This window comes from Neodiprion pinetum, chromosome 4 (assembly GCF_021155775.2).
Source record: "Neodiprion pinetum isolate iyNeoPine1 chromosome 4, iyNeoPine1.2, whole genome shotgun sequence".
NCBI classification, from domain to species: domain Eukaryota; kingdom Metazoa; phylum Arthropoda; class Insecta; order Hymenoptera; family Diprionidae; genus Neodiprion; species Neodiprion pinetum.
Genome location: NC_060235.2, coordinates 12,623,192 through 12,648,100, shown reverse-complemented (window position 1 = coordinate 12,648,100; position 24,909 = coordinate 12,623,192). Strand labels below are relative to the sequence as shown.

Genomic DNA, 24,909 nt, shown 5'->3' with positions numbered 1-24,909 from the left:
CTGTTTGAGCTGGTTTCTTAATTCTTCTATTTTAGATAAGAATGTAGACATCGCGGTGCCCTCCTCGTACTTATATTGAAAGAAACGTTGTTGAACTATATGGATACTTGTTTCAGATTTTTGCTCATACACACTCGCAAGTTTTCGCCACATTTCCGCTGACGTAGTACAAGTTATGATATGCATCATCACGCTTTCCGACATCCTTGTAACAAGCCATGATTGAGCCTTCGCGTCTTTCTTTTCCCATGCAGCCTTCTCACCCGCCGCCTCTGGTTTCACACTTCTCCCATCTGCGACCTCTAGCAAACCTTGACCCCGTAGTAAAACGACGGTTTGAAACTTCCAAATATTCCAGTTAGATGCTCCTTCGAGCCTTGTGTGCGTCTGGAGTCTAAAACTATTGTCGTCTTCCATCTTCCTGTTCGTCCCGACCTTGCTTGTTGCTTACTCGCTCGCAAGTATTTTCGTTTTCTAACCTCAATGCCACGCACTCGGCGAAAAAAAATTTCCTTGACGAAACAGTTGCTTTTCTTACTTTTTCTTAGGTTTATATGTCTGGGCCCATAACCTTTTGGATTATAAGTAAAAACAATGGTTAATTGCACGAAGACTTTTATTAAAGATAAGTATTTTAATAGGTTTACGTAGGTAACGCACACTATTTTTAATAGAACAGTACTCGCAGTGTTACCAGCATAGAAATATAAAAGGAAAAGAACATACACCTATTACATTGTTACCAACAAATTATTTATTTATTTTATGAATTTAACAATTTATATTATATTTTTTCTGTAGAAAATTTATTTCAAGATTATTCATTTTATTTATTTGTATTTTCAATTTTCGCTTTTTTAGTAAAGTTACCTATTTTTTTCATACATTTATGGTTGCCTAAAGCTCATGTAGAAGCTCCTGTTTGTGGTACCATGATTTTAGCTGCTATTATATTGAAGTTAGGGGGGTATGGTTTATTGCGAGTTTATTTATATTGAATTAATGTGGGGATTCTTTTGAATATTTATTTAATTGTTGAAAGAATAATAGAAGGAATTTATATTAGTTGAATTAGAATATTTCAAGTTGATTTAAAATCTTTAATTGCTTATTCTTCAATTGCTCATATAATAATAATATTATCTGGCTTATTACCTTTAATAAGATGAGGAATTTATCGTTCTTATTCATTATGAATATCTGATGGTTTATGTTCTTCAGGTTTATTTTGTTTAGTGAATATTATTTATGAACGTTTGAGAAGTCGAATATTAGTTATTAATAAAGGTTTAATGAATTATATGCCTAGAATATGTTTATGATGATTTTTATTATGTTCTTCAAATATAGCAGCTCCTCCTTCTTTGAATTCAAGCAAATAATTCAAAAATATATAGGATTTTTTTAATAATTATGTTTATTTTTAATGAATTTGATGATTGGAAAAAAATTTTTTTTTTTTTATTTCTCTTTTTATAAAAGTAAATTAATAATTCTACATTAATATGATTGAATCTAGATGGAGGGAATTGAGTTGAATAAATTAATGAAATAAGAAAATAAATAATTTGAATAAATTATTTTTCTTGAATTGGAGAATAATTAATTTTTAAAAATTGAAGATATGAAATCAAATGAATGATCATCTATCTATCTGTATGTTTTCTTGAAACCTTATAATTAGTTTTAATCCATTGTATAAATGTTCCAAATTACAATTCATAAAGTAAATTGAATGGAATTCTCTTGATAAGTAATATTTTTATTTTAATTAATATATGAGCAAATAATTATTAAATATGTAGGATTTTTTTAATAATTATATTTCTTTTTGATGAATTTAATTCATGTGAAAAAAATTTTTTTTTTTTTAATTTCCCTTTTTTTAAAAGTGAATTGAAAATCAATATATATATATATATATATATACATATTTTATACAATAATATATTATACATTGATATAATTGAATATAAATACATTTATTTATACATATATATATATATATATATATATGTATATATATATTATACATTATTATAATTGAATATAAATGGAGGTGATTAAGTTAAATGATTTGATAAAATAAGAAAACAATCAATTCAAATGAATCATTTTTCTTAAATTGAAGAATAATGAATTTTTGAAAATGAAAAATACGAAATCAAATAAATAATCATTTATCTATCTATATGTTTTCTTTGAACCTTATAATAAGTTCTAATACATTTTATAAATGTTCCAAATTACCATTCATAAAGTAAATTAAATGGCATTTTCTTAATGAATAATATTTGAATTTTAATTATTATATGAGCAAATAATTGAAAAATACACAGGATTTTTTCAATAATTATATTCATTTTTAATAAATATAATTGATGTTGAAAAATTTTTTTTTTCAAAAATTTTTCAATTTTTAAAAGTAAACTAAAAATTATAATATATATATATATATATATATCATAAATTAATATATTATACAATCATATATCATACATTAATATAATTATAAACAAATGGAGGTAATCAAGTTGAATAATTTAATAAAATAAGGAAATAATTAATTTGAATAAATTATTTTTCTTAAATTGAGAAATAATCAATTTTTGAAAATCAAAAATATGAAATCGAATGAATAATCATTTATCAATCTGTTTGTTTTCTTCAAACCTTATAATTAGTTCTAATCCATTGTAAAAATGTTCCCAATACAATTCACAAAGTAAATTGAATGGCATTTGCTTGATGACTAAAATTTATATTCCAAATAATATGTGAGCAAATCATTGAACAATATATGGGATTTTCTTAATAATTATATTTATTCTTGATGAAATTAATTACTGGAAAAAATTTTTTTTTTTTCAAATTTCTCTTTTTTGAAAGTAAATTAAAAATTGTAGTATATATATATATATATATATATATATATATATATATATATATATATATATATATATATGTATATATAATACATATATATATATATATGTATATATAATACATATATATAATACATATATATATATGTATGTATATATATGTATATTATACATCAATATGATTAAATATAAATACTTTTATTTATATATATATTATGAATTAATATAATTGAATATAAATGAAGGTAATTGAGTTAAATAATTTAATAAAATAAGGAAATAATTGATTCAATTATATTATTTTTCTCGACAAATAATATTTCCATTCTAATTAATATGCGAGCAAATAATTAAGAAATATACAGAATCTTATTAATAATTCCATTTATTTTCAAGGAATTTGATTATTGTAGGAAAAATTTTTTTTTTTAAATTTCTCCATTTCTAAAAGTAAATTCAAATTTTTGATAAAATATATATATATATCGTACATTAATATATTATACATTAATATAATTTAATATAAATACAGTCATTAATATACATGCTATACATTATTATAATTAAATATAAATGAAGAAAATCAAGTTGAATAATTCAATGAAATAAGAAAATAATAATTTAAGTAAATTATTTTCCTAGGGTTGAAGAATAAATAATTTTTGAAAATTAAAAATACGAAATAAATAAATGATCATTTATCTATCTGTATGTTTTCTTTGAACCTTATAATAATTTCTAATACATTGTGTAAATGTTCCCAATCACCATTCATAAAGTAAATTAAATGGCATTTTCTTAATGAATAATATTTTTATTCATGTATATATATATATATTATACATCAATATAATTGAATATAAATTGAGGTAATCAAGTTTAATAATTTAATAAAATAAGGAAATAATTAATTTGAATAAATTATTTTTCTTAAATTGAGGAATAATCAATTTTTGAAAATCAAAAATATGAAATCGAATGAATAATCATTTATCAATCTGTTTGTTTTCTTCAAACCTTATAATTAGTTCTAATCCATTGTAAAAATGTTCCCAATACAATTCACAAAGTAAATTGAATGGCATTTGCTTGATGACTAAAATTTATATTCCAAATAATATGTGAGCAAATCATTGAACAATATATGGGATTTTCTTAATAATTATATTTATTCTTGATGAAATTAATTACCGGAAAAATTTTTTTTTTTTCAAATTTCTCTTTTTTGAAAGTAGATTAAAAATTATAGTATATATATATATATATATATATATATATATATATATATATATATATATATGTATATATAATACATATATATATATATATGTATATATAATACATATATATATATATATGTATATAATACATATATATAATACATATATATATATGTATGTATATATATGTATATTATACATCAATATGATTAAATATAAATACTTTTATTTATATATATATTATGAATTAATATAATTGAATATAAATGAAGGTAATTAAGTTAAATAATTTAATAAAATAAGGAAATAATTGATTCAATTATATTATTTTTCTCGACAAATAATATTTCCATTCTAATTAATATGCGAGCAAATAATTAAGAAATATACAGAATCTTATTAATAATTCCATTTATTTTCAAGGAATTTGATTATTGTAGGAAAAATTTTTTTTCTTAAATTTCTCCATTTCTAAAAGTAAATTCAAATTTTTGATAAAATATATATATATATCGTACATTAATATATTATACATTAATATAATTTAATATAAATACAGTCATTAATATACATGCTATACATTATTATAATTAAATATAAATGAAGAAAATCAAGTTGAATAATTCAATGAAATAAGAAAATAATAATTTAAGTAAATTATTTTTCTTGGGTTGAAGAATAAATAATTTTTGAAAATTAAAAATACGAAATAAATAAATGATCATTTATCTATCTGTATGTTTTCTTTGAACCTTATAATAATTTCTAATACATTGTGTAAATGTTCCAAATCACCATTCATAAAGTAAATTAAATGGCATTTTCTTAATGAATAATATTTTTATTCATGTATATATATATATATTATACATCAATATAATTGAATATAAATTGAGGTAATCAAGTTTAATAATTTAATAAAATAAGGAAATAATTAATTTGAATAAATTATTTTTCTTAAATTGAGGAATAATCAATTTTTGAAAATCAAAAATATGAAATCGAATAAATAATCATTCATCTATCTGTTTGTTTTCTTCAAACCTTATAATTAGTTCTAATCCATTGTAAAAATGTTCCCAATACAATTCACAAAGTAAATTGAATGGCATTTGCTTGATGACTAAAATTTCTATTCCAAATAATATGTGAGCAAATAATTGAACAATATATGGGATTTTCTTAATAATTATATTTATTCTTGATGAATTTAATAACTGGAAAAAAATTTTTTTTTTTCAAATTTTTCTTTTTTAAAAGTAAATTAAAAATTATAGTATATATGTTCACAACAACGTGAACACAACTCATTGGTCGCGCGCCTTCCAACTCACGCGAGGCAACCAGCCTCGCGTGCTTTTCAATCACGCGACCCAAAAGAAAGTGTGACGTCACGCACGCCGCTCACGCCACCCACGCAGCTGAGCGCGTTGCGTAATCACCGAACGTGGTCTCCCGCTATCAAAGATCCACCGAGGCTGGAATAAGAGACGGCCGATCAGACCGATCGGCAGGACACTTCGGGTTCAACGCCTTGACGCTCCCAACTGACTCCAAACGACACTGCTTCAACTCATCACCGCTACAACGACTGACTGACCAAGCTGACTGACTTCACAACAGACTTGACGACACCACGTTTTATGACGGACTCCTTTCATCTGGCTTCGGTCAGCGACCAACAAAGATCAACTGCATCAAACCCGCCTGCCCCTTGGACGCTACACTCAATAGACGTTCCCGCTCGACCACTGACAAGACCACCAGCCGTGCTTCTCTCCTTGTGGGATGTTCGCCGAGCGCGATTGACTTCTCCGAGCTATTACCGGCACATCCCACCTCCTGTATCACCATTTCCTGAGCCGCAGCGTTTCTTTGCGACGATTGCCACCCAGACTACTGACAGCGAGTGGGAATCTCCGGTGAAACCGACTGAGAACCGCCGTCCCTCAACGCCTCCCAGTTCGCCGGAAAGCAGATATACTCCGCCGCCCAGGACCGTGACCGATCTCCCTATACGACTGACCAGCAGATATACTCCGCCGCCCAGGACCGTGACCGATCCCCCTAGACGACTGACATCAACACTAACGCCTCCACCACATTGCATTGTTACTAAAACTGCACCATGTATTACTTGGAAACCGTGTAAATGACTGTACATATTGTAAATAAATTAAATAATTAGCATTATACAAAATAAACTCAACACCACAAATCATCTTTGATTCCAAGCGATTCACACCTTCCAAGCGGCTCGGTCGAACATCGCACAATATATATATATATATATTGTTCGCTCTTTGGGAGCTTGTAGTTCGACCGAACTGCGTGGAAGTCGCTTGAAATCAAAGATGAGTTGTGGTGTTGAGTTTATTTTATACTTATAATTTATTTTATTTACATATGTACATTTATTGGAATGGTTGCCAAGTAATACATAGGGTAGTTTCAGTGATAATACAATGTGGTGGAGGCTTCAGTGCAGATGTCGGTCGTCTAAGGGGTTCGGTTACAGTCCTGGGTGGAGGAGTGTATCGGCTCTCTGGTGAACTGGGAGGCGATGGGGGACGGCGGTTCTCAGCTGCTTTCACCGGAGACTCCCACTCGCTGTCTGTCGTCTGGGTGGCAATTGTCGCAAAAGAACGCTGCGGCTCAGGAAACGGTGATACGGGAGCTGGGATGCGCCGGTAATAACTCGGAGAGGTTAAGCGTGCTCGGCGTACATCCCATAAGGAAAGAAGTACGGCTGGTGGTCTCGTCAGTGGTCGTGAGGGAACGTCTATGCGATGTAGAGTCCAAGGGACAGGTGGGTTGGATGCAGTTGTTCTTTGGTGTTCACTGGCCGAAGCCAGATAAAAAGGGTCCTTTATACAATGTTGTGTAGTCAGGTCTGTCGTGGAGTCAGTAAGCTGTCGCAGAGTCAGTCGCAGTCGTTGTAGCGTCGATGGGCTGGAACGGCGTCGTTGAAGCGTCAGAGTCAGTTGGGTGCTTTAGAGGAGTTGAACCCGAAGTGTCCTGCCGATCGGTCTGATCGGCCGTCTCTTATTCCAGCCTCGGTGGATCTTTGATAGCGGTAGACCACGTTCGGTGATTACGCAACGCGCTCAGCTGCGTGGGTGGCGTGAGCGGCGTGCGTGACGTCACACTTTCTTTTGGGTCGCGTGATTAGAAAGTGTGCGAGGATGGTTGCCTCGCGTGAGTTGGAAGGCGCGCGACCGACGTGTTGCGTTCACAACGTTGTTGTGAACATATATATCAGAGTGTCCCAAAAAAACCGACTATTTTTTTTTTTTCAAAGAACATTGAAAAATCGTCAGAGCATCTCTAGAAAATGACCCTGTGAAAATATAAGCTCTTAATATTAATATTTAGAGGTGGCGATTTGTAATTTTCTATTTCCTATTTAAATAATATGGGAAAATTTTTTTTTGAACTTTGGAATTTTGTGATGGGATAACGAGCTACTTCATAAGTATGACAAAATCAGGTCTTATAGGAAATTTGATGCTCTACAAAAAAGGTCTGATTGACATTCTGCGTAAATCCAGCCGTTTCAAAAATATCGAGCCTCAAACTTCGGACTGTTTAAAATTATGCTTTTTTTTTCGTAAATACAACAAAAATTAATTTATATGTATTGTTACAAAGGGTGAAATCACCCGTTTTGTCCCCTTTTAAATGATCTAGTAGTCATCATAGATAAAAGACGTTTATAAACCTCTTATGTCTTTAAAAAGAATAAGGTTGCTGCGTCAACCGATATTATTGTAAAAACAGTCAGTCTCTAGACTTTAAAAAGAGAGCTTGTGTCCAAATACATCTATTTTCTTTCTAAATATTCCTTGTTCGTGAGACTTCTTTGGCTCGGCGTTCGCTTAAATCGCACAGAGAACTCTTTGATTCTCTTAGATCTTTCGTAATTTCCCCCCGTTGTAACAGTATTATAAACCCAGAATTATCAACTGAACAATAAATATATGCATATATTTGACGGAACGCAGATCCGAAATTGTTAATAATTTGACAAATGACAATTTTTATTGATTTTTAGCGAAAAATATTTACTTACCTATTAATAACTAAACTCTCAAGTTAAACAATTATCACAATAAAATGTAATCAGTAGCGTAATGATACGAGAAGAAACGTATAACAGTACAAAAGCTTGAAAGGCAATTATGTACAATAGTTGGTAGAGAGCGCAAATAACAATTGTATTATTAATCCTACCGAAGTTGGGATTACTAATCCACTTAACTTAGCAGATAACAGAAGAAAATTGATATGAAGTGAAATAGACTATAAACATATGACTATGCAAATAGTAAATATATTATTATTACATAATACAAATAAATTTATAATAATCTTCTACGAATTTTTTTAGGTAAGTAAATATTTTTCGCTAAAAATCAATAAAAATTATCATTTGTCAAATTATTAATAATTTCGGATCTGCATTCCGTCAAATATATGCATATATTTATTGTTCAGTTGATAGTTCTGGGTTTATAACACATATAAATTGATTTTTGTTGTATTTACGAAAAAAAAGCATAATTTTAAACAGTCCGAAGTTTGAGGCTCGATATTTTTGAAACGGCTGGATTTACGCAAAATGTCAATCAGACCATTTTTGTAGAGCATCAAATTTCCTATAATACCTGATTTTGTCATACTTATGAAGTAGCTCGTTATCCCATCACAAGATTCCAAAGTTCAAAAAAAAATTTTCCCATGTCATTTAAATAGGAAATAGAAAATTACAAATCGCCACTTCTAAATATTAATATAAAGAGCTTATATTTTCACAGGGTCATTTTCTAGAGATACTCTGACGATTTTTCAATGTTCTTTGAAAAAAAAAAATAGTCGGTTTTTTTGGGACACTCTAATATATATATATATATATATTGTGACGTGGTATTTCGTACCCCGTCACTTTGTTTAATTATCGCATTCCCCTAGGTGCAGATATCGCTAAAAATAACGAAAGCACGTCTGAGGCCAATACTCCAAAAATGAACGACTAATTATCTTTAAGTTGAATTCTCTTTACTAAGCTAATTGTATGCTATTTTCTAATTCTGTAATGCTCTTTGAGAACCATCCGCGAGACCTTCACGTCAAGATACCAGGACACTGCCTGACAGGGGTCACGTACCAGCTCAACATCGACCACAACCGACTACAGACGAACGAATACCGCTGAAACCACTCCCGATGGATGCCTATCTAGTTGTCGAACAGGGTCGTGCGTGATGCACAAACAGCACCTCCAACTATTTGAGACTTATCGGCCAGGAGCCGAACCACGAACGAATGCTTCTACCGCTCGGATGCATCGTCAGGCGGCTTACAGGGCTGTGCGTCAAAAACACAACAAAGCCTCCCGTCGACGATACTTATCAGCCTGGAGCTGAATCGACCCTAACATCTACTAAGTCGTTGACTATCCAATAGAAGACGGTTTTCTCTTCACGAACCGTCTTATCGAAGGACTGCGGCGTGGAATAGGCTAATGATATGCTGACCACGTGGATCTGGTGGATCTAGTGTGGGGATCCGGGTTGAGGGCCATCACCACCAGATCGTTCCGGCATGAGGGCTTCGATGAGCGAGGGCCGGGATGCAGCGCCGACGAAATAGCTACAACGGGGAGTACCAGTAAAGCAAGGAGTGAGTTACAGTCTGTCGCAAGTCCAGGAGACCGGTGACGTAACATTGCCGCACGCCTCAATATCGCAATACCTGAGCAGTACGACCCCACCCCCTTCTCACCAACGATACCGCATAGCGGCAGGAAAACATCTCTAACCACCTTCCGACGTCCCGATACCTCGATACCTGTCGTCGAGGGAAAAGAAAAACAAGCGGCGAGGGATTATCGCCGCCTACCCGTGGACCAGGCCACGCGACCTGCTGGTCCAATTAGAATACCGCAAATTTTAGGAAGAATCACGTGACAGCAGCTCGACGAAAATCAGGATCATCGCTCATCTCGTCACTCTACGTTCAGTTCCTGAATCGCAAAGACGTGCTATTGTTATATCTAGTGCCACTACTGCTATCACTGCATTTAGTTTCTTGCTTTTGTCATATCTAGTATCATTACCGCTATCACTGTGATTAGTTTCTCGCTATCGTATCGCATTCTCTCGCACCTGTTATATCTTCTTTTACGTAAGTGAGGTTCCTTTTCTATTTTGTGAAGCCACGAGATTACTTGCAATATATCGTACCTTTACCTTTATCTCTTTCTCTCTTTACCTTGCAGTTGGTCTGCTTGAGCCAATTGGGCTCGTATCTTTTCTCTTTACCTGGCAGTTGGTCTGCTTGAGCCACCTGGGCTCGTATCTTATTTTCTCTTATCTCTTATCTTGTCCCTTTCTCTGTCTTATTGCAAGTAACTTCGCGACTGGTTGATTATTACTTACGCATTGTAGTGACTATTGCTTTATTTTATTATCTTTCTCTTCTGGAATATTTGAATGTCTAATATCGCTGTCTAGCAGCGCGTTCCGTTCGAGGATCAATTTTTATCTTAGCTACTGATCATTGCCATTTTGTTATATTTTCTCTGATTAGTTTCTATCTGTCTCTTTACCTATTATCGCTGATTATCGTATCTTAGTGAGAGTACCGCGGGAGCGATCTTATATCGCTGCGCGGTCCCGTTCGTCGTTCATTTGACATTGGAGTATTGTGCCGTATCGCATAACATCTTTTTCACTATTTTCTTCGCTTATATCGCTGATCGTAGTTGTCCGTAGTCTATTTGGTTTGCCGTACGTTGCCTATTAATTATCTTGAATATTGTTTGTCTTATCTTGAATTGCCTTTTTTCGTACCGAATATTATCTATCTCTCTCTCGCACTTACCGCAAACTATAGACTACGTATTATCTTTATTCTCTATATTTTATGCCAATTTTCTATTTGACCTGTCGCTTGAATTTACCTTGTAATTCATAATTCCCTGTCTGCCTATTTCTGATTATTCTGGTAATGTGATAACTATTACAATTATTGTATTTCGCATGTGTTTATAATTGCTTCTCTGATTTTATGATTTATTTGCTTACCGCTCAATTGAAGTACAGTATATCTTTTTCTGTTCTGCCTATCTATCATAAAACCGTGTTAATCATTACCTTTTAGTATCGCGAGCTTGCGCATATTTCCCGCTTATTCGGAAAACGTTCCGTTAATTGTTAACTCTCTCGCTTAACCTTTCTCTGGCTGTAAATATTCTTAATTATCGCATTTATCGTAATTGTATCGCAATCTCTTCAGCTACTTGCTTGTCAGTAAACTTATCGCTTCTTGCTTAATATATTTGACATTATTCCTGCTTCACCTGTTTCTTATTTTATCTATTGGATTCGACTCCGCCCCTCTACCATTATCTTGTCTCTCTGAGCGAACCGTGCAAAACCGTCGTAGAACCTGACCTTACCTTTATCTATTACCTTTACCTTTACCTTTATCTTTTTGTCTAATTATCTATTTTTGACGCATGTGCGTCTGGCGCCCAACAATCGTATCTTTTTCTCTTAGTATCTCTCTCTATCTAATCATTCAGGTTAGTGACTGCGCCGTAGGGTAACCAATTATCGTTATATCGTTTTTACCCTCAAAATTATATTGGTTACAATATACATATATATGGGCTATTCCGCGTCAACCGGATCAGTCATCTCTCAGATATTTTTTTAATTTGGCATGTGGATTGTGTGGGACGAGTTAGATTTTTGTGCCAAAGCGCGAATCTCATAATGCAAAATTCGATTTTTTATTAACAATAACAAATTAGACTCCCATTTTTTTCAAAAATTCATAACTTCGGCAAAAAATTAGATACAATATATTTTTTTTTTTCAAATTACGCGGAAAGCTCCATAGAATTTAAAAAAAAATACGAAATGGTAAAAACAAGTTGTTATCAATTGTTTATTTAACAATTAATTTTTCAAAGATTTTCAAAACAGTGACTGACACGATCAAAAAATTTTTTTAAAATTCTGACATGTTCCTTGAACTGTACTACAACCTGTGAATTAATTCCAGAGGGGTGTTTTTCTTCGTTTTCGAGTAAAAAATCATTAAAGGTGTCGATGCGCATGAAATTGCGGCCCGCCGAGTCTCTACGTAATGGCGGGCGGCCGGTTGCCGTCCACCGCTACACCGCGGTGGCGTCGCAGCGTTATTTTAGAGTCATTTTCACGATGTAGGACATGATTGAAGAATCTGAAAAAAATACTGTACCTTCACAAGGCCTGCTCAAAGCGATAAGTGAAGTTTCAAGAATGTGTTTTTATTTTAAAATAAGTAGCAAGTTATGTAATTATTATCATTTATGTGCACTCTCATGGTGTGTAACCGTTATTTTGAATCTCTGTAATAAAAAAACGGTGAAAAACACATTCCTGAAACTTCACTTATCGCTTTGAGCAGGCCTTGTGAAGGTACAGTATTTTTTTCAGATTCTTCAATCATGTCCTACATCGTGAAAATGACTCTAAAATAACGCTGCGACGCCACCGCGGTGTAGCGGTGGACGGCAACCGGCCGCCCGCCATTACGTAGAGACTCGGCGGGCCGCAATTTCATGCGCATCGACACCTTTAATGATTTTTTACTCGAAAACGAAGAAAAACACCCCTCTGGAATTAATTCACAGGTTGTAGTACAGTTCAAGGAACATGTCAGAATTTTAAAAAAATTTTTTGATCGTGTCAGTCACTGTTTTGAAAATCTTTGAAAAATTAATTGTTAAATAAACAATTGATAACAACTTGTTTTTACCATTTCGTATTTTTTTTTAAATTCTATGGAGCTTTCCGCGTAATTTGAAAAAAAAAAATATATTGTATCTAATTTTTTGCCGAAGTTATGAATTTTTGAAAAAAATGGGAGTCTAATTTGTTATTGTTAATAAAAAATCGAATTTTGCATTATGAGATTCGCGCTTTGGCACAAAAATCTAACTCGTCCCACACAATCCACATGCCTAATTAAAAAAATATCTGAGAGATGACTGATCCGGTTGACGCGGAATAGCCCATATATATATGTATATATATTAGGCTGATTCAAAAAAAACGGCTAATTTTTTTTTTTCAAAATCCTCACATAAAAACTTCCGAGAATGTGTGAAAAGACGCCTGTAAAAAGCAGAGCCCTTAATATTATTATTAAGAGGTCGCGCATCGGGAATTTCTATTTCCCGTTTAAATAACACAGGAGTAAATTTTTTTAAATTTTGCAATTTCGTATTTTTGCAACGGCTCATTAAATTAGCAGACCAAAGCATATTTTTGTAGGAAATTTGACGCTCTACAAAAAAAGTCCTTACAAAGTTTTCGATAGTCACACTCCTTCAAAAGTTATTCGAGGTCAAAGTTGAACTTAGAAAAAAATTCAATATTTTTGTTTTTTTCGATGATACTATGAATCTTTTCTCATTATTTTGTTATAAAGATATATTTAATAAATATATCTTACTCTAATTGGGTTTTTTCAATCATTAATTTTCCCATCGAGTCAATATAAAGTTACCTTACAAAAATGCGATGTTAAATAATGAACATGTTATCATGGAAAATCCATAACTGATGCACTTGACTATTTAAAAATGTAATTGTTCCGAAATCTATCCTCTTTATAACAAAATAATGAGAAAAAATTCATAGTATCATCGAAAAAAAAAAAGAACATTGAATTCTTTTGTAAGTTCAACTTTGACCTCGAATAACTTTTGAAGGAGTGTGACTATCGAAAACTTTGTAAGGACCTTCTTTGTAGAGCGTCAAATTTCCTACAAAAATATGCTTTGGTCCGCTGATTCAATGAGCCGTTGCAAAAATACGAAATTGCAAAAATTAAAAAAATTTATTCCTGTGTTATTTAAACGGGAAATAGAAATTCCCGATGCGCGACCTCTTAATAATAATATTAGGGGCTCTGCTTTTTACAGGCGTCTTTTCACACCTTCTCGGAAGTTTTTGTGTGAGGATTTTGAAAAAAAAAAATTAGCCCTTTTTTTTGAATCAGCCTAATATATATGTATATTATACATCAATATGATTAAATATAAATACTTTTATTTATATATATATTATACATTAATATAATTGAATATAAATGGAGGTAATTAAGTTAAATAATTAATTGAAATAAGGAAATAATTGATTCAATTAAATTATTTTTCTCGACAAATAACATTTCCATTCTATTTAATATGCGAGCAAATAATTGAAAAATATACAGAATTTTATTAATAATTCCATTTATTTTTAAGGAATTTGATTATTGTAAGAAAAATTTTTTTTCAAAAATTTCTCCATTTCTGAAAGTGAATTCAAATTTTTGATAAAATATATATATATATATATATATATATATATTATACATTGATATATTATACATTAATATAATTTGATATAAATACAGTCATTTATATACATGCTATACATTATTATAATTGAATATAAATGAAGGAAATTAGGTTTAATGATTCAATGAAATAAGAAAATAATAATTTGAATAAATTATTTTCCTTGGGTTGAAGAATAATTAATTTTTGAAAATTAAAAATACGAAATAAATAAATGATCATTTATCTATCAGTATGTTTTCTTTGAACCTTATAATAATTTCTAATACATTGTGTAAATGTTCCAAATTACCATTCATAAAGTAAATTGAATGGCATTTTCTTAATGAATAATATTTTTATTCATGTATATATATATATATTATACATCAATATAATTGAATATAAATTGAGGTAATCAAGTTCAATAATTTAATAAAATGAGGAAATAATTAATTTGAATAAATTATTTTTCTCAAATTGAGGAATAATCAATTTTTGAAAATCAAAAATATGAAATCGAATAAATAATCATTCATCTATCTGTTTGTTTTCTTCAAACCTTATAATTAGTTATAATCCATTGCAAAAATGTTCCCAATACAATTCACAAAGTAAATTGAATGGCATTTGCTTGATGACTAAAATTTCTATTCCAAATAATATGTGAGCAAATAATTGAACAATATATGGGACTTTCTTAATAATTATATTTATTTTTGATGAATTTAATTACTGGAAAAAAAATTTTTTTTTTCAAATTTTTCTTTTTTGAAAGTAAATTAAAAATTATGGTATATATATATATATATATATATATATCTATCTTTATGTATATTATACATCAATATGATTAAATATAAATACTTTTATTTATATATATATTATACATTAATATAATTGAATATAAATGGATGTAATCAGGTTAAATAATTTAATAAAATAAGGAAATAATTGATTCAATTAAATTATTTTTCTCGACAAATAATATTTCCATTCTCATTAATATGCGAGCAAATAATTAAAAAATATACAGAATTTTATTAATAATTCCATTTATTTTTAAGGAATTTGATTATTGTAAGAAAAATTTTTTTTTTTAAATTTCTCTGTTTCTAAAAGTAAATTCAAATTTTTGATGAAATATATATATATATATATCGTACATTAATATATTATACATTGATATATTATACTTTAATATAATTTAATATAAATACAGTCATTTATATACATGCTATACATTATTATAATTGAATATAAATGAAGAAAATTAAGTTGAATAATTCAATGAAATAAGAAAATAATAATTTAAATAAATTATTTTCCTTGGGTTGAAGAATAATTAATTTTTAAAAATTAAAAATACGAAATAAATAAATGATCATTTATCTATCTGTATGTTTTCTTTGAACCTTATCATAATTTCTAATACATTGTGTAAATGTTCCAAATTACCATTCATAAAGTAAATTAAATGGCATTTTCTTAATGAATAATATTTTTATTCATGTATATATATATATATATATTATACATCAATATAATCGAATATAAATTGAGGTAATCAAGTTTAATAATTTAATAAAATGAGAAAATAGGTAATTCGAATGAATAATTTTTCCTTAATTGAAAAATAGTTAATTTTTAAGAGTTGAAAATATGAAATTAAATAAATAAACTTTTATCTATCTCCATGTTTTCTTCAAATCCTATAATTAGTTCTAATCCATTGTATAAATGTTCCCAATTACAATTGATAAAGTAAATTAAACGGCATTTTCTCAATCAGTAATATTTTTATTTTATTGAATATGTAAGCGAATAATTAAAGAATATACAGGATTTTTTTAATAATCATATTTATTTTTGATGAATTCAATTATTGTGAAAAAAATTTTTTTTTTATCAAATTTCTCCTTTTGTAAAGGTAAATTAAAAATCATTATATCTATATATAAATGATTTTTTTGTAAGTTCAACTTTGACCTCGAATAACTTTTGAAGGAGTGTGACTATCAAAAACTTTGTGAGGACTTATTTTGTAGAGCGTCAAATTTCCTAAAAAAATGTGCTTGGTCCGCCAATTCAATGCGCCGCACAGTGGTCCGAAAGCCCGAATTCCTGGCCAAAACCCCCAAAACCGAAAGTTATCATCCGAGGTAAAGCTTCACATATTTGTCAATAGTTAGCATTAGAGCTTTGAAATCCAAAAGGACAGATGTTTATATTCATTCTATGGCCTGTGGTAAACCCTCGAAAGTGACCTTTGTCAAGACTCGCGCGGGACTGTGGTGTGTGCACGCTTTCGAGCGCGGGATAAAAAAGGCTATAGTTTTTTCAATTTGCATCAAAATCGAGTCAACCAAAATGGATATTATTCCTCAAGGTAAGTGAATTACATAAATTTTGTGAAAGAACCAAGTTTCGGAATTTATGGCGATGATATTAATGATGCAATACGAGTGCTGCAAAATAACCTATTTCATTGAATTGCATTACTATCTGTAGAGAATTAGTTATGATCCCCGGAGATCCTGCGGAGATCTTAACGATTCCTAGTGTGAAAAAGTATAGAGAATGTGAAACCGTTGACATCGCCTGCTCGTTTTTGCTCCATTGGTCAAAAATAAGCATTCTTTGAAGCAGTGTTTTGTCGACTCGGTCGGAGCCTCGTGTCCCGCCTCGTGGGATTAGTGTAGCGCGGCGATGCAGACTTTTTCTTTTGTTTACATATACCTGAGGACTGTTACAAATGTATCTGATGTAATGTACATAGTGTCCAATTTGAATTTCATTGGACTCGCACTACTGAATATTATCACGAAAGTGAATAATTCTAATTTATAAATTATTAAAAGTAAGTAAAATATTTGCATTTTCAATGATAGGATCCAAGATGGAGGTTGTGCAGTGGACACGACAGCAACTGTTTGATGCCGTGCATGAGGAATGGGACGAAAATCTCGATGACCTTATCGAAAATTTGGGCGTTAAACTGCTCAATAAGGCACCACATTTTTTTCGCATCGAAAAAAATGTGTAAGAATTAAAGAAATTAATTTACAAAATATCACTTTTAACAAAGTTGTATCATTTTTCACGGAATATTCCGGCCATTTTCAGTCCACCATTTTGAATTTCGCATTTTTGCATTCATTTTCGAAACCAGCAGGCCAAAAAACTATAGGTATAGTAATACTAGCAATTTTCACTGAGAAATATTTGAGTTATTAGTTTTGGCCAAGAATTCGGGCTTTCGGACCACTGTGCGCCGTTGCCAAAATACGAAATTGCAAAATTTAAAAGAATTTATTCCTGTGTTATTTAAACGGGAAATAGAAATTCCCGATGCGCGACCTCTGAATAATAATATTAAGGGCTCTGCTTTTTACAGGCGTCTTTTCACACCTTCTCGGAAGTTTTTATGTGAGGATTATGAAAAACAAATTAGCCGTTTTTTTTTGAATATATATATTTGTATATTATACATTAACATAATTGAATATAAAAGGAGGTAATCAAGTCAAATAATTTAATAAAAAAAGGAAATAATTGATTCAAATGAATTATTTTCCTTCATGAATGATATTTTTATTTCAATTAATATGTGAGCAAATAATGAAAAGAAAAACAGGATCCTTTCAATAATTGTATTTATTTTTAATGAATTTGATTATTGTAGGAAAAATTTTTTTTTCAAAAATTTCTCTTTTTTGAAAAGTAAATTCAAAATTATGATATATAAATGTATATATGTATATGTATATATGTATATTATACATTGATATAATTGAATATGAATAGAGGTAATTAAGTTGAATCTCTCTATCTAATAAAAAAGTTTCAAACAAATGAACGTAGAAAAAGATTATAATAACAATAGTAAAAAAAAGATTATAATAACAATAGTATACGCATGAAGTTGGCGGTGGGGTGAGATGCCGAAAACAAAACAAAAAGGAACTAGCAAACCCTTTGACAGCTGTCATCGGCTGTTTATGACAGTCTTTGACAGATATCTTTATAGGTATCTGTTTCTGACGCGAAAAAATGAACATGCAAATGAAAATTATCAAGATGATTCCCGACGGGAATTGTCTTTTTCGCGCGTTGGCGTATCGTGTATACGGCACTCAAGATCGATACGCAGAGGTGAGATTGAGTATCGTTTCAAATATAGTGGATCATTGGTCTACGTTTGCGGGTTTTATTACAGGTAATGAGTCAAACGGTGCTGTGATTAGGTCACCTGGTGATTACAAATCACACATGAAGAAAAATGGAATATATGGGGGGGAAGCAGAATTAGCTGCAGCTGCGGACATTTTTAAAATATGTTTAATCGTGTATCGCGAAGAACAAATTCATCCGCACCGGATCGGATCACAAAATGAAATACAATTCTCACTACTCTTTACCGGCGACGGAGACAGTGGACACTTTGATGTCTTGCAGAACCAAAATAAAATTCAGATAGTGAGTAATAAGTATGAAAAGTAACAATCAAATAATAGTAAATCTAAATATATCACCAAACAGTCAAAAGGACAGCCCGGATTTACGATGACAATGGAGAAAGAAGGAGTTTCAAGCAGCAGACAAGGCGATGAAGATGGTGGATGGTCGGAAGTATCACAAAAGAAAGAGGAAAATAAAATTGTAAGTGCGAAGAACCAAATAAGCCATAGAATAATATCCATCAAATATTCGTATAACTAGGTAAGAGGACAACCAGGATCGATATTGACCACAAGAGAAGGAGGTGTTTTGCGGAATGAACAGCAACGCAAATATGGAGAAAAAAATAGTATAAAGAAGGTGATTTTGGAGAATAACCGGCAGAGCGGTAGTAAAAATAATTCAACGAAGTGTGTAGAAGAATTGGAAGAATCGATTGTGATGATTGATTTGGAAAATAAATCAAGAGGACGACCAACCAATGCGATGGACATAGAAGAGCGAAAAATTAGACGACGAGAACAGCAGCGAAAATATAGGGAAGCGAACAAAAAATATCATACTGGCTTTTCAACCAACGAACAGAAAGGAGGAGTTTCAACCAGCAGACAAGGCGATGGAGACGGTGGATGGTCGGACGTATCACAAAAGAAAAAGGAAAATAAAATTGTAAGTGCGAATAACCAAATAAGCCAGAGAAGAATAATAAACAAATATTTCTATAACCAGGCAAGAGGACGACCAGGATCTATGTTAACCACAAAAGAAAGACGTGTTTTGCGGAGTGAACAGCAACGCAAATATAGAGAAAAAAATAATATAAAGAAGGTGATTTTGGAGAATAACGGGCAGAGCGGTAGCAAAAATAATTCAGCAAGTCAAGGAGATAGATCGATACCAATAGAGAAGGAACACCAATTTTCAACCAACGAATGGAAGTTTAGATTGATGAAAAAAAGAAAAGCAAGCATAGAAGGAATTGAAGTGGATAGCAAGAGACAACGAGATAAAACGACAGACGAAAACGTGTGTCGACGACTTATAAGCAAGAATAACGTGTCGGAAATTCATGTTTGTGATGAAATATTAAGTGACAGTGATACGTTGAAATCGATGGAGAAGGAACTGTGTGTATTCAGACAAACAATAGAAGATAACAGAGACAGGTTGGAATTAGACAGAAACAGAGAACGAGTGGAAGCAATGAACAGTGAATCAATCATTGCTGAGCATCGTTACAATGGGGATAAGGAAAAAGGCACTTTTAAAACTGTAGAACAACTACACATGGGTGAAATGAACGTAAAATGTAAACATTGCAATGCAGAAAGGTTCAAATATGAAACAGGAAGGGTGGCAAATAACTGCTGTCATGGAAGAAAAATAACATTACCACCATTAACGGAATATCCTGATGTACTTCAACGTCTGCGAGAAGGGAATGACGAAGTATCAAGACACTTCAGACAACATATACGATCATATAATGACGCGTTTGCGTTTGCATCATTTAATTGTACCGTGGCAGATATGGGGAATTCAGGACCATATGTGATGAAAATAATCGGGGATGTGAGTTACAAAATATCTACAAGTTTAGAGACCGCAAACAATAACCGACCGAGATATGGACAAATTTACATCTACGACGTACAAACTCAGCTAGCGCTGAGAGAAAATGATGCAAGAAGAGCAAATCTGTTAGAAATTATTGGTAGACTGATAATAGATATCAATCCTTATGCAGCAAATTTTAAAACAACGTACGAGCGATTTGTTAAGGGAGAAAGCCTGGTGAGATTAAACTTCATAGCACTCAAGGAAGACGATAGACGGCGGTACAATGCGCCAACTTGTGGTGAGCTAGCAGCTCTGATCGTTTCAGATGACGGGGCAGTATCTGAAAATATAGAAGTACAAGTATTTCCAAAACAAGACCGTGCAGTTGGATATGTGCCGAGATATTCGCATCACGTTGATCCAATGACTTTTCCATTACTATTTCCGAGCGGTGATTTAGGATGGAGCTATAATATGAAACACGTAGGAACAAACAAGAAAATCTCTCCTGTTCAATATTATGGACATCGATTGGCCTTACGTCGAGGCGAAGCACAGAATCAGTTGTTGCGGAGCGGACGATTGACACAACACTATGTGATTCACGCATATCTCACAATTGAATCGCAGCGTTTATTGTTTTTAAGAAATAATCAGAAGCAATTGCGTGTAGAATGTTACAAAGGAATGACTGATCACATATCAAATAGTGAAGCGAATACGTCGGATCGAACAAGACTTGGGAACCAAATGATTTTACCATCATCATTTTCCGGCAGCATGCGACATATGCAACAGCAGTACCAAGATGCAATGGCAATAACAAGGAAAGTTGGACGACCGGATTTATTTATTACAATGACATGTAATCCTAAGTGGCCGGAAATATGTACGGTATTGAAAGATTTTCCTACAGGTACCACTGTAAATGACATTCCAACAATAGCTTGTCGAATATTCAACATGCGGCTACAACAGGCACTAAAGGAAATCGAAAGCGGTTCAGTATTTGGAAAGATTGAAGGATACGTATACACAGTTGAATTTCAGAAAAGAGGCTTACCGCATGCTCACATACTATTTATCTTAAATAACAATGACAAACTTTTGACTCCAGAAGCAATTGACAGTTTTATATCTGCAGAAATACCAGACAAACGAATACATCAACAACTATATCAATCTGTCACATCACACATGCTACACGGCCCTCACACATCCAAAATACCATGCTGGAATTCGGTAACGAAGTCATGCTCAAAGAAATTTCCGAAAGACTTAGTGGAAAATACTGATATAAGCGGTGGCGGTTTTCCAAAGTATCGCAGACGAAAAAATACAGACATAAATTATTACCGCAACCGCGTGGAAGGAAGAAATATCCAAGTAGACAACAGCATGGTTGTGCCTCACAATCCATACCTACTTGCAAAGTACGACTGCCACATGAACGTAGAATATTGTGCGTCAATAATGGCTATTAAATATGTCTTCAAGTACATCCACAAGGGACATGATCGTGCAAGAGTACAGATAACTGATTCAAACAGCGAGAGTGATGGTCAGCCAATAATCAACGAAATACAGGATTATGTAGATTCGCGTTACGTAGGACCGATGGAAGCAGCTTGGCGTATAATAGAACTGCCAATGCATGGACGAAGTCATGCCGTCACACGCTTACCTGTACACCTACCGGGGCAGCAATACGCAACGTTTGAGGAAGGTAGAGAAGTCGAAGCCGCTACAAATGAAAAAAAGTGGAGAACCCATCTTATTGCATGGTTTGAATTGAACAGCATAGATGAAATGGCAAGAAATATAACTTACGCGAACACGCCAGATTACTATTCGTTTCAAGAAGCAACAAAAACGTGGAAAAAAAGAAAATATGCATGTCAAGTAGTTAGTAGAATGACAAATGTTTCACCAAGGGATTCCGAAAGATTTCACCTCAAACTAATCCTTGGACATGCGACAAATGCAAGGAGTTTTATAGATTTACGCACTGTAAACGGGAAGGAATGGAATACATTTAGAGAGGCTGCAGTGGATATGGGTTTAACTGCGACAAATGACGAAGCTTTCAAAATATTCGACGAAGCTGTTTCAATACTTATGCCGAAACGGTTACGTCATTTTTTTGTGTGGTATTTAATCGGTGAAATGCCATCGAACGCGATAGATTTATGGAATACTTACAAGAAAGCACTATCTGAAGACTTCGTGGATCAGCATGAAAATAGAGCACTATGTGCAATTGAGCATCTTCTCAGAGCTGAGGCAAGATCATGTGCAGATTTTTACTTACCAATACCGGAGATAATTTTCGAAAATGAAGCGGACAAAATAACAGTGGAAAATATAGAAACCTTTGCAAAGAAAGGCAATGAACTGGTGAAGCAATTAAACAACGATCAGAAAATAATTTATACGCAAATTGTTGATAATATTATGGATGACAAAAGTACTGATAGAAAGCGAGAAAAATGCTTTTACATCGATGGATCAGGAGGAACAGGAAAAACATTTTTATACAACGCATTGTACTACATGTTGAAATCTGAAAAAAAAAATGTTGCATGTGTTGCTTGGACAGGTATAGCAGCCATCTTACTACCATATGGCACAACCGCGCACAAAACATTTGGATTACCATTGACACTGCAAAAGGAAGGAACAATTTTCACAAATGCAACGATGAAGAAAAAAATACAAAGTATAGATGTATTTATATGGGATGAATGTTCGATGATACCGAAAATTGCTTTAGAATTGATCGACAGAACGTTAAAAGATATAATGGAAGACGCATCACCGTTTGGTGGGAAGACTATAATACTAGGTGGAGACTTCAGACAAGTTTTACCCATTGTGAAACGAGGAGGTAAACAACAAATAATAGAGGAAACAATTAAATACTCTACACTTTGGAGTATATTTGAAAAATTAAGCTTGAAAAAAAATATGCGAGCAAAGGAGGATGCCGCAAAGTTTTCAGAGTCGTTACTTAATACAGGTAATGGAGAAGTGGAGTTGTTTGTACCAGAGAAAGAAATACAAAGCAACAATTTAATAGACGATTTATATCCAAGAAATTTGCCACTTGATGAATTAACAAAAAGAGCCATCTTAGCTCCATTGAATGTCGAAGTTAATCAGTTAAATACAGAGATACTACGCAGAATGGATGGCAATATATTCGAATCAAAAAGCATAGATTACGCAACATTACAAGGAATTGATACTGCAGATGCAGCACTTGACGAAGAAGCTACTCTGCGATATCCGATAGAGTATTTAAATGGATTAACGCCATCAGGTTTACCACCACACAATCTACAGCTGAAAGTCGGAGCAATTGTGATGTCATTGCGAAATTTATCAATATCAGATGGTTTATGCAATGGAACACGGTTAGTTGTAAGAGAAATTCACTCTAGAATTTAGATTGGTGAACTTCTAATCGGAGAGCGAAAAGGGCAAATAGTAGAAATACCAAGAATTAAATTGGATACGCGGGGAGACACAGATATGCCATTTATCCTCCATAGGCGACAGTTTCCAGTCAGGTTGGCATTTGCAATAACTATAAATAAATCACAAGGACAAAGTTTTGACCACGTGGGAATATTCATTGACCGACCAATCTTTGGACATGGTCAACTCTACGTTGCATTGTCACGATGCAGGTCGAAGAAAGGTATAAAAATTCAACTGAAAAAAAATGAAAATGCAATAAAGAACATTGTGTACAAGGAAATTATTGAATAAATACTGCATAATGTATATTCATCAAGGCCACAAACGAACAAATAAACATGGATGAACTTGAAAGAGAAATGCACAGGAGGTGATAGGAGTTCGAGAGGCCGAGGGGTTGACCCCCTCTACTAACTCCACCGGGACCTCATACGAAGAAGGAACAAAAGTACTGTATAGAGGAGAAAAGAAGCGAAAGTGAAAGAAAAAGGAGAAGAGAATACAAATGAAAGGAATACAGAATCAGCAACGAAAGGAAAACCAACAAGAATATAAAAATCACTGAAAAAATGGACAACAGAGAAAAGAGAAAGAAAAGCCAAGAGGAGCAAGAAGATGCAAAAATAGGTAGCAGCATAAAACGATAAAGAGGAAATAAAGCACAACGTATGGAAATTTGAACAATCGCGATTTGTAATTGGATGTTCAAATACATAAATCATTTCCACTGAGTATTTTCTTATTTTGCGATTATTCAGATGTAAATTCACACGTGTCGGTCATTTGGTGAAAAAGCCGAAACGCATACAATGAAATAGAAACTTGTGAAAAAATAAAAGTTAGCCTATGAAATTAGGGAACAAATAGTAAGATTAGAAAAAAGATATAAAGATGTATTGACTGAGTTGAAGGTGAGAAA

At 32.3% G+C, this 24,909-nt stretch overlaps 2 protein-coding genes and 1 pseudogene across 2 annotated transcripts; all 3 read left to right on the top strand.

Annotated features, from left to right (window-relative positions):
- The first annotated feature begins 554 nt into the window (after window positions 1-554).
- On the top strand, window positions 555-1,382 carry LOC138190840 (NADH-ubiquinone oxidoreductase chain 4-like; annotated as a pseudogene).
- A 4,366-nt stretch (window positions 1,383-5,748) lies between these two features.
- On the top strand, window positions 5,749-6,261 carry LOC138190839 (uncharacterized). Its single transcript, XM_069135359.1, has one exon. The coding sequence runs from the start codon at window positions 5,749-5,751 to the stop codon at window positions 6,259-6,261; it is 513 nt and encodes a 170-aa protein (XP_068991460.1).
- A 13,634-nt stretch (window positions 6,262-19,895) lies between these two features.
- Window positions 19,896-23,957, top strand: LOC124217240 (uncharacterized). Its single transcript, XM_046622640.2, has one exon. It carries the CDS (start codon window positions 19,896-19,898, stop codon window positions 23,955-23,957), a length of 4,062 nt encoding a protein of 1,353 aa, XP_046478596.2.
- The last annotated feature ends 952 nt before the right edge of the window (window positions 23,958-24,909 follow it).

Coding starts and splice junctions, on each gene's coding strand:
- LOC138190839 (XM_069135359.1), top strand. CDS start 5,749: ATGACGGACTCCTTTCATCTGGCTTCGGTCAGCGACCAACAAAGATCA.
- LOC124217240 (XM_046622640.2), top strand. CDS start 19,896: ATGAAAAAAAGAAAAGCAAGCATAGAAGGAATTGAAGTGGATAGCAAG.